The sequence below is a fragment of the Eurypyga helias genome, unplaced genomic scaffold, assembly GCF_000690775.1.
Source record: "Eurypyga helias isolate BGI_N326 unplaced genomic scaffold, ASM69077v1 scaffold18079, whole genome shotgun sequence".
NCBI classification, from domain to species: Eukaryota; Metazoa; Chordata; class Aves; order Eurypygiformes; family Eurypygidae; genus Eurypyga; species Eurypyga helias.
This window is the reverse complement of record NW_010274206.1, coordinates 1-10,353: the sequence shown is the minus strand read 5'-3', so window position 1 is coordinate 10,353 and position 10,353 is coordinate 1. Positions and strand designations below refer to the sequence as shown.

The following is a 10,353-nucleotide window of genomic DNA, read 5'->3' as shown; positions in this document are numbered from 1 at the left end:
GTGCTTCCAAAATCCACCTCCTGGTCCATCAGAGATGCCCTCCCCAGCTTAGACACCCCGGCAGCACAGATCTCTGGGCTCTGGAGCCCTGGAGCATGGGAGTATGGAGCCAAGATGCTGCACAGCCCCATCCCAGAGACATCCCACAGTTCAAATGCAGAATTGCCATCCCAAATTTAAATGAATAATTGCAGATTATCCATAAAGACACAAAAAAGAGCTTTAAGAAAGACAGATCCCCTGGAAGAGCTGCCTGCCAGCAGCCAAGGGCAGCAGGCAGGGGACAGGTAGGGCAAGGCAGGCGATGGGGTTTGAGAGGGTCACCGCAGCCCCAGGACATACTCAGCTTGTTCCCAGGGCCACCAGAGTCCTGTCCCAAGGCTACTTGGAGGAAACCCTGCTGCCTGATATAAGAGCACCCACAGAAATGAAAAGATCCTTCATCCCTTGTCCCTTCTCCCTGTAAAGGTGGAGGGACCCTGTGCGTACCCCCTCATGGTGCTGTTTTGGCCAGGTTGTCACCTCTCCCTCTTGCAAACGTCTCCAATCGTCCCGGCTCCTCCCAGCAGAGATCTCCCATAGCTTTGCAAAGACTTCAAACCCCTCAGCTTCGCTCCAAGGAGTTTGCTTGACCCAGGAGAAGGTGCAACGACCCATGGATATAACCCCAGGAAGGTTGCGGCATCCTTGGCTGCGAAGCTGTTCCTGTCTGAGTGGGTCATTTGAGTAATTTGTCTTAATCAGCTATTATTAATCACCTGGCTGGGCTACTTTAGCACCAAGCATCTTGCTGTGACCCAGCCATAAGGGAAGGGTCTTCATGGGGTCGCACTGCCCTAATGCCACGGTCCCGTTAAAGCAGGGAGGATGGGAAAGCAAATAGCATATTCCTGTAATTGGTGGGAATTAATGCTAATGCCGTTGTCTTCATCTTTACATGTGCAGCTCCCAGAAAGCCACCACATCTCTCTAGGATGTTCCCAGAACAGCCTGTGTTCTGGCCGGAGAAATTTTTGTCGGAAACAATTAACAACGGTGCAAGTAGAAGCAGAGCAAAAGGTGCAACCCCACATTTTCATGGCTTTGGTTTAGGAACAAGTGCCTCGAGTAGCTGAAAGAACTCGGGAAAAGAAGGATGCAGCTTTCCCAAGGTGATCCTGCCAACGTCTGTTTGTCTTCCAGCCGCGGCGTTTGAGCGCAGAAGCAAATTGCTCGCGGGGCGACCCTTTCAATGTGCGCTTTTGATCCTTGTGATAAGGGGAATATCGGTCTGAAGAAAAATAAACCCACGACTTTGTAGGATAATTACAGCACAGCGGGCAAGAGCCGACGGCTGCGAGCGAGCCGGCTTCGGGAGTCCTTGGGGATGTTGCCGGCTGGCCGAGTGCCAGAGTCAGAGGCAGAGGTCGGGGAGTGGAAATCTTGTTGCTGTAATATGGCCAATGCACGCAATGGAGATGATCCTGGAGCATGCAGAGACCCGGGGGGTTTTCTTCATCTTTGGTTCCCTCCCAGGAGCCCAGAACAAACCCCTTTGGTCCATAAAGGCCAGGTCAAAAGAAGCTGCTTAACGACCCTGAGAGCTCACTGAGCTGAGGGTCAGGCACCCTGCCTGCTGCAAGACTGGTAGCTCCAGATGGTCCTTGGGGAATGGACAAGGGTGGGACAAGCAGCAGATGTGGAGGAGGAAGCCCAAGAAGTCACTAGCACACATCCTGCAGGTCCAGCAGAGCAGTGAAGGGGAGACAGGGAGCATGGAGTGCTTGCATCCCACATGGATGCTTAGCCCACCCTTCTGCCTGCGTGCTGCCTGCACCCGCTGGGATCCCACCGCATCCGTGGACAATGTCCGAGCACCAGCTGGGAGAGCCACCTCCATGCACTGAGACCAAACCCAGCATTTCTGGCTATGAGGGATGAGGACAGGCCCAGCATAGATGGGGAAGGGTTAGGCACTGGGTGGTTCGGATGAATTGGGCTTGAGGGATCCGTCCCAGGCACCTGAGACATCCCCTAAGGATTAGGGTTCAGGTTAATGGTAGACACAGACCAAAAAAAGCCCTTCTTCACCTACCAGGTCACTAAGCTGTGCAAGCCTGCAGGTGGTTTTAAGTTTGCACAGGTTCAGAAGCAGATCAGAGACCTTCCTGGAGGAGAAAACCATTGCCTTACTACAGGCATAGAAACCACCTCCAGCTCAGGAAGCCCTAGAGCTGCAAAAATCAGGGGAAGAAGTATCATATCTGAGTCTGACCCATCCTCATCCTCATCAGACTCCCAGCAGGTCTCAGCTCCGAGCCTTTGTCAGCAGCTAGAGCAGCTGAGTTTATCCCAGTGATAAAGATAATCACCAGGCCAGAAAAGCAAGCATGCAGATCTTACATAACCACAAATCCAAGCCTGACTCCTCTGACACATATATTATTTGCAGCGTCTTAGATAACTCAGGCTTAAATATTTCAAGCAACCTGCTCCCTTGCCATTATTCTCTTCCGCCTCACTGAGCCACTCGACATGAAAGCCGGAGATCTGGAAGCGGGCGAGGAACAACGATGACCGAGAATTGATAATGGCATTAATATTTATAGAGTGCATTCTTGTTTCACCCTCCTAACAGCCCCGAGGGACGGGGAAAGACGGACTGAGCTGCGCCGGGGGCATAGCCCAGGCAGACGATGCCGAGCAGCGTAAAGCTCAGCGTGCTGAGGAGAGCAGGGTTATCCTGCACATGAGGTTAAGTTTCCTATCTAAAAGGTAGATTAGGTGTAAAACAACCCTCAGCCTGGCAATCTGGCTGAGGAAAAGTGCTAAAGGATGCAGCGAAGGTCTGAGCAGCCTGGCAGGGTGGGTGAGGACCAAGCTGTAAGGAGCTGGCAGGTTCCCACCGCATTTAAACATATTTAAATGCATTTAAAGTGGGGAACTCCCTGCTGCAGGACACCAGGGAAATCACAGCTCAGGCAGTTCCCAGGCAAAAGATGCTCCTGAGTCATTAAACACAAACTCATCACCTCTGAAACTGTAAATGCTGGTAATGAACCAGGTTGGAGACCTGGTTGCAGGTTGGAGAAATATCTTGGTGGGCTTCCCTTATTCCTCTTGTCTTCCTCTCCCACCTCCCATGAAAAATAAGACCCTGAGGTTCTCCAGCTCTCGACTGCTCTGGTGTAGCCGGTCTTAGGGGGGTGACAGCAGGCAGGCAGACACACTGATGGACTCGGGTAACATGCATGGACCTCTCTGTCCCCCTGCCTGGTTGGCCTAGCTGCCCATGGCACAGCACAAGGGCCACTGGGTTGCTTTGGCGCAGGGTTTACAAAGAAGGTACTGCAAAAGTGCATTAAATTCACATCCGTGGTGGTGTTCGAGCCACCCCAACGGGGCACTGAATAATTCAGTCCTTGAAAAATTAAGGACAGCGTTTCTCAGAGCTTCACTAGTGCTGCAGCTCTGATCAATCCTGCAACAAATTCTGCTGCTTTTGTCCAAGGACTATTTATTTTTCATGAGCCCAACGTAAATGAAGGCTTGTGCTGTCACCAGCCAGAGCTGGAACTGGACCTGTGAGACCCAAATGAGCCAACGGATGGGGATGCTGCTGAGGATGCATCAGCAGGGATGTCAGACCACGGGAGGACAAAGACAATCAGTGTTGAAGCAGATCCAAGCTCCCAGAGAGGTTACTTTCCACTACCACTAAGTTCTTTCTTCTGACTAACTTTGTGCCTCAGTTTCCCCATCCAGAAATCTAACTCCTTCCAGTGAGCCTACACAGCATTTAAAAGGCCACCAGGTCCTTCAACGTGCAGGTGGCCCCTTCTCTGTAGGCTTTAGCTTGTGTAATGCTGCAGCCTCCAGCCATGGTCCAGCGCCAGAAACGTGGGACAAGCTGGATGATTGCTCAGCTGAAGGCGGTAGGTCACATCCTGATACGGCGGCTGTGCCAGGTTGTCCCAGCATCAGATGGAACAGCTAGCTCCATCCAACTTCCCAGCAGCAGGAGGGTGGGAGAGCTCCAAGAAAATGCATGCAGCAGTTAAAAGGAGTTCATATAATGGCAGAGATGGGGAAAGTCGCTTTTCATGTGTTCCCACAGGAAAAAATTCCTTCCAATCGGTCTGTAGAAATGCCCACAGGGCCTTCAAAACTTTCTGAGGGGACCAGATCACACCCACCACTGGCCACAGAGCCACATGGAGACCTAAGCTCATAAAGCCCAGGAGATGCACTGCCCCAGAAAAGGGCATTTCATGCCTTTCCAGAGGGAAATCAGCTTGTTTCATGCTGGATCCTGCCAGGGATGGAAAGCTCAGCTGGAGGCAACCACTCTCCAGCACCAAGCACCTCCATACCAGCATCCCAGGACACTGTCCCCAGTCCCTCAGCCCTGTCCTGGACAAGGACCTAAACTCCTGCTCTCCATGGCCAACCAAGTGCTCTCTCGTGAGCTACGTGGAAGATGTGGCCTCCAGGAGGGACATGGCCACAAAGGGGGGACAGCACGGAGAGGATGGACAGCAGGACCGCAGAAGAAGTTGCTGAGGAGGAGACAGCATGTGAAGCCTTCAGAGCCGTGCAAGATCCTCATCAATGAGCGAGCAGGCCAGAAACCCTCCTCAGAAAGCCATGTCCCCCTGAGCATGTCCCAGAAGGCCCAATCACTAGCACCATGCACCTTAGTCTGGGTGATGGGGACCTTTGGCAAAACGGAGACAGAGGAGGCCAGTATCAACGTGACAATCAGTTTAAAGGGAGTTTTCCATCACACAACCCAAATGTAGCTCCGGAGTTGGATCCTAATAAGGGATTTGTTCAGTTTGGCCCTTGAAATGTGTCACCCATCACACTCCTCATCCCCAGGAGGGTTTGTCCCAGGTTCAGCTCCAAAAAAAGAGTTAAACCCAACCTTCACACTGGAAGATGAAGAGCTCCATCCCAAAAAATACCCTGACCCTAAGAAGGGACCAAGTCATTATCAAGAGCACAGGATGCTCAGGGACTATTTTAAGTGGCCCATCTGCCACTGGGAAAAGGAAGACTGTCTGTTAGCTGAGCATCAGGAGACAATGAGATGGGAGATGGCACTTCCTCGACAAGCTCACGGCTCATGGGAGCAGCCATGCCCTGCGGGATGCTGCTCCTTCTCCTCTGGGGCACAGCTAGGCACTGCCTGCCTCCGGGGATGCTGGCTCAGCACAGTCACATTCTCCCTCTATCTTCCTTAGTCCAGGCAGCACATCAGCCCATCAGCCCAGGATTTCCAGCAAGGGCAATTTTCTCCAGCTGGAACATTAAATCTGCATTAGGCTTAGTCATGCGTGCCTGGAGTTACCAGATCCTTGCTAACCTGCCTGCGAACACCGGGTTAAACGGAGCAGAGGCGTTGGCGGATCCATCCCACGGTGACGTTTCCCATGGACGGAAGCGTTTGGTGCCTGCAGGCTCCTTCAGCATCTCTAACTCGATTGCGCTGGAGCCTCCGTGCTCAGCCCCGCCGCGGCTTGGAGACAGCCCAGGGAAGAGCCGACAGCTACGGGCAAACACTCATCCCTGCTCCGGTGGGAACACTGGCATGGCACAGCCCGAAGCAGCTCCATGCTGCTCCGGCTGCCCTTCCCCTCGCTCATCCCTGTCTGCAGCGAGACAGAGGAACGGCTTGAAACCCACCGAGTTGGACCCAAGAGTTGGACCACATCTGGAGGAGGGTCTCTGATTTCTGTCACCTCTGGGCTGAGTGAGGCAGGGGGCAATCCTGAGAGGTGAGGATGATGCTGCAGAGAGGCCAGGACACAGGGACATTGACAGGGGTCTTATTGTCCAACCTTTTCCCTAAAGTGAGCACTGGCTGCCCTTCCAGAGGGCAAGCACCTTCTCAGCCCCAAATTGATGGAACAAGGGGTAATGGCTTTAAATTGAAAGTGGGGAGATTTAGATTAGATATCAGGAAGGAATTCTTCCCAGAGAGAGTGGAGAGGCACTGGGACAGGTTGCCCAGAGAAGCTGTGGATGCCCCATCCCTGGAAGTGTCCAAGGCCAGGCTGGATGAGGCTTGGAGCAACCTGGTCTAGTGGAAGGTGTCCCTGCCCATAGCAGGGGGTGGGACTGGGTGGGCTTTAAGGTCCCTTCCAGCCCAAACCATTTCATAGCTCTATAACTCCATGATTTCTTTTCCACAATCGTGGTCCACAGGTGATGGGTCAGATGTGGAGCTGAAAGCAGCTGGGAATGGGCATAACTTCTCCCAAAGCTGGTGCCTTGAGTTTCCCCAAACCCACAAGGAATAATTAATGAAGGAAATGACATTCACCTCCCTCTCTTTCCCCGTGGCTCTCCCTGCCTGCCCAGCTCCCCCAGGCTGGACACAGAGGGTCCCAGTGCAAGGTGCAGAGGTCCCACCTGCTTTTTTTTTGGTGAGGGTTGAAGAACTCAGACTCATGGCATGCTGAGCTTCCCCACCCAGCTTCCTCCCACATTTTGTGGCCACCAAAGCTTCCACAGCAGTCAGCCCTCGCCTCTGCTCCACGCAGCACCCCTGGGAATGAAGCAAAAGTCTTCCCACAGCACAAGGGGACTTGGATACAGTCACCAAAGATGCTGTTCCAACCCATGGGAAGTTAAAGTGACATTTTCTAAGAAACATGGCTTTTCGTTCCTCTCCTTTGTCACCCTGCAGATGTTTGAGCCTGAAGGACACCATGAAACATGCCATGAAGACGCGTAAGGAGTGCAACTACACACACGGGTGGGATTTTCTACCGGAGCACGACCACTTCCCAGTCTTCCTCTGACTGCGTCCCCGCTCCAAGAAATTTGCTTATCCCCAAGGAGGCTTTGAAAGCATCGCCCAGGTCGTACCTCGGTGAGGGTGGAGGGGAAGGCCACCTCGTGCAGGTGGAACTGTGGCACGCACTGGAAGGTGACCGTGAGCACGACACCCAGGCAGCCAAGGTGCAGACGGGCAGCTTGGAAGATATCCGTGTTGGTGGACTCGGAGCACTCCAGGATCTCCCCCGAGGCTGTCAGCAGTGTGAGCGCTACGACCTGCCCCGAGGAGAGCAAAGCATCAGCGTGTGTCCCATCTCCATGCCGAGACCCTGCATCCACCCCACGCCCTATGACTGGGGGCTCAGCAGGGAGACCCTCACACCACAACCAGCATCTGACGGTGCTTTCTAGCCAGCTTGGCTCCACCAGCCCCTCCCCTGCCACCTTTGATGGAGTGACGTAAAAAGATCCTTCTCTCTCTGGGAGATGCTAGGAAAAGCCATCAAATAAAGAAATAAACTCCCTCAAATTACTTCACTTACCCATATCCATCGGTGGAATTGCCTTACAGGATTTGAGGTAGGAGTGAGGGTTTTTCCAAGGGTAGGGAGTGACAGGACAAGGGGTAACAGGTTTAAACGGAAAGAGGAAGGTTGAGATGGGACATCGGGAAGGAGTTCTTCCTGGAGAGGGTGGGGAGGCACTGGCACAGGTTGTCCAGAGAAGCTGTGGATGCCCCATCCCTGGAAGTGTCCAAGGCCAGGCTGGATGAGGCTTGGAGCAACCTGGTCTAGTGGAAAGTGTCCCTGCCCATGGCAGGCGGGGGCACTGGGGGGGGTTTGAGGTCCCTTCCAAACAAACCATTCTATGGTTCCTAACTCTGGGACTGGGCACACCAGATCCCGACCAGGCAATGGGGCATCTCCCCTGCAGCCCTCGAGCTGCTGATGTCTGTGCGTCCACATGCTCCTGAGTCGTGTCTCACCTGGGTGGAGAGGATGCCGTGCTTGATCCCTGTGTTGTGCGTCCCCGTCCCGATCACACCGGCTGCTGCCACCTCAGAAACGGCTCCTAAGCTGAGGGCAAAGGGGCTGATGAGGACCTGAGCATGTGGGACACGGAGCGGGGCACAGCCCACCGTGCCAGGCATAATGCTGTGTGCAGACCCTGTGTGCAGGTACAGCACCCCCAGGACATGTCCCCTGCCCCAACAAGGAGAGTTGTCCATCCTTTGGGGTATCCTGCAGCAAGGGGTGGGTTTGTTGGCCACATGTGCACACTTCCATGGGAAATGGACACTATAGTCCATATATTGGGCTGGTGAGCACAGGTCACCGTGGTCAGCTCAGCTGTGTCCCATCTCACAAGTCCCCACCTCTCCCCATCAGCCTGGAGGGACCCACTGGGGTGCAGACCGCCCCACCTTATGCATCCAGAGCAAGGAGCCATGAACCTGGCTTTACCCCAGAAACATCACTGCAGAGCAGGGCTGGAAGCAGCATCCACAAGCATAAGGTCTAGAGACCAAGATCTGTCCCTCCAACCACGGCCAAGATGCACGTGGGGGTGGCAGAAGGCTACAGCAAAGTGCACTGTTCTTGCCATTTCCCCCTTATACTGCAGTTTCCACAACCGGGGAGCAGGGACCTCCTGAGCCAGATGGGATTTCTATGGCCATTGCAGCCTTGTAGAACCTTCCAGTACCTGAGGGGCTACACGGACGCTGGTGGGGGCAGGGGCGGACACAACACGACTTTTTCCAAAAACAGTGAGTGACAGGACAAGGGGTAACAGGTTTAAATGGAAAGAGGGAGATGGAGATGGGACATCAGGAAGGAATTCTACTTGGAGAGGGTGGGGAGGCACTGGGACAGGTTGCCCAGAGAAGTTGTGGTTGCCCCATCCCTGGAAGTGTCCAAGGCCAGGCGGGATGAGGCTTGGAGCAACCTGGTCTAGTGGAAGGTGTCCCTGCCCGTGGCAGGGGGGGGCACTGGGGGGGCTTTAAGGGCCCTTCCCACCCAAACCATCCTGTGATTCTGTGATTGCAACCATGGGTGGATTCCCCCTCCATGAAGGAGCCCTGCCCAGCCCATGCACACCCTTGGCCATCTGGTCAGCTGGGCCTTGTTTCTCCGCACCCTCACCCCATCCCTGGCCACGACTTGACAAACTGACCGTTGGTATTGACTGAGGAGTGCAGATATTGAGATGGGCTGTAATTAAAGAGCAATTTCTTCCCTGAGGTCAGCAGAAAAAAGAGATGGAGTGTGAGAAATGCTCTCTGTGTCTCTTTCCGTTGCAAACCCTTTTTGAATGTGGCTCCCTCCAAGCCCCTGGCAAGACACCCACTGCAAGGGAGACCCACGTGTGATCAGCTCATTCTTTGCACCAGGATTGCCCTGGACCCCCAGCGCATCACTTCTACCTTCTCTGCTTCGGACAGCAGACATCCCAAAGCAACACAGAGGAAAGATTGTCCCATGCCTCCTGCTATGATATTCCAATGGCTAATTGCCCATTGCCATAAAAACTAATTTCTACCTAATTTTGCCTACTTCCAGCCTCCTTTGTCAGGAGCTGTCCCAAAGCAACACAGAGGAAAGATTGTCCCATGCCTCCTGCTATGATATTCCAATGGCTAATTGCCCATTGCCATAAAAACTAATTTCTACCTAATTTTGCCTACTGCCAGCCTCCTTTACCTGACAGCTACCAGCTGTCAGCCTCTGCCCCATGCAAGGCATCCCTAGGAGGGGTGATCTCATCTTTCTAGGGAATGGGAGAGCAGAGTTTTCCTTCGTGACATGGAAAGGACCAGCTCAGTGGATGCAGTGAGAATGGAGGGTTGGTGTGGGGATAAAGGCATCCCCTGTCCAGCCTCCTGCTCCAAGGCAGGATCCAGATTCTCCGTTGTGGAGAGGGTTGACCTGCAGCCTGCAAGACTCTGGTGGAAGGTCAGATCCTGAAGTAAACACCCTTATTCTGCAGAAAAAGCTCTTCAAATGTCCCAGTATTTGACTTAGGGCAAGGATGGACACCTTGGAGGACACGCAGGGATGGCTCCATGCACGGGTCTTACTCACTTGGCCAGGGCCAGCCCGTGCTTGCTCAGCTCGATGTTGAGGTCTGAAAGGAAAATCCCACCTTCCACCGTCACTTGCTGCTTCTCCTTGTCCACCTGCAAAGGATGGGATGGGAGAGGAAAAGATCACACAGCTCGGAGGAGAAAGACCCCATGGAAAACACCTCTGCTTTTCCAATACTGTTGATAAGGAGCCACGTACCATGATGAACTTTCTCCATCCTGAGCTGCCACCTCTCCCAGACCTTCACCCAACCCAAACCAACCCAATGGTGCCACTGGTTTCTGACCCTGGTCCAGACCCCACTCGCCTCTGCTCTCCACAGCCCCAGGAGTGTGTAACCTCTCCCAGAACTTCTCCCAGGCGTTGGTCAAGGCAAGGGAGAAGACATTCCCCAGCAAAACTCTACCTTCAGCAAACCTCTTCATTGCCCTCCTGACTTGCTCCAAGTTCAGCCACCTCCTGGGGATGAAGGGATTGAGGGTGCTGGGGGCGAGGAGCTGGC

The 10,353-nt window shown here is 53.8% G+C and overlaps 1 protein-coding gene across 1 annotated transcript in view; it reads right to left on the bottom strand.

Moving 5' to 3' along the window:
- LOC104515682 (L-gulonolactone oxidase-like) overlaps positions 1-9,943 on the bottom strand; it is a gene marked incomplete at its 5' end in the record, with an annotated part of 13,805 nt that extends 3,862 nt beyond the window's left edge. Inside the window, 3 exons of the mRNA XM_010159755.1 lie at positions 6,856-7,041; positions 7,751-7,841; positions 9,849-9,943. Of these exons, the coding sequence (XP_010158057.1) occupies positions 6,856-7,041; positions 7,751-7,841; positions 9,849-9,943 (372 nt within the window). The remainder of the gene's footprint in view (positions 1-6,855; positions 7,042-7,750; positions 7,842-9,848) is intronic.
- Between the last annotated feature and the right edge of the window lie 410 nt (positions 9,944-10,353).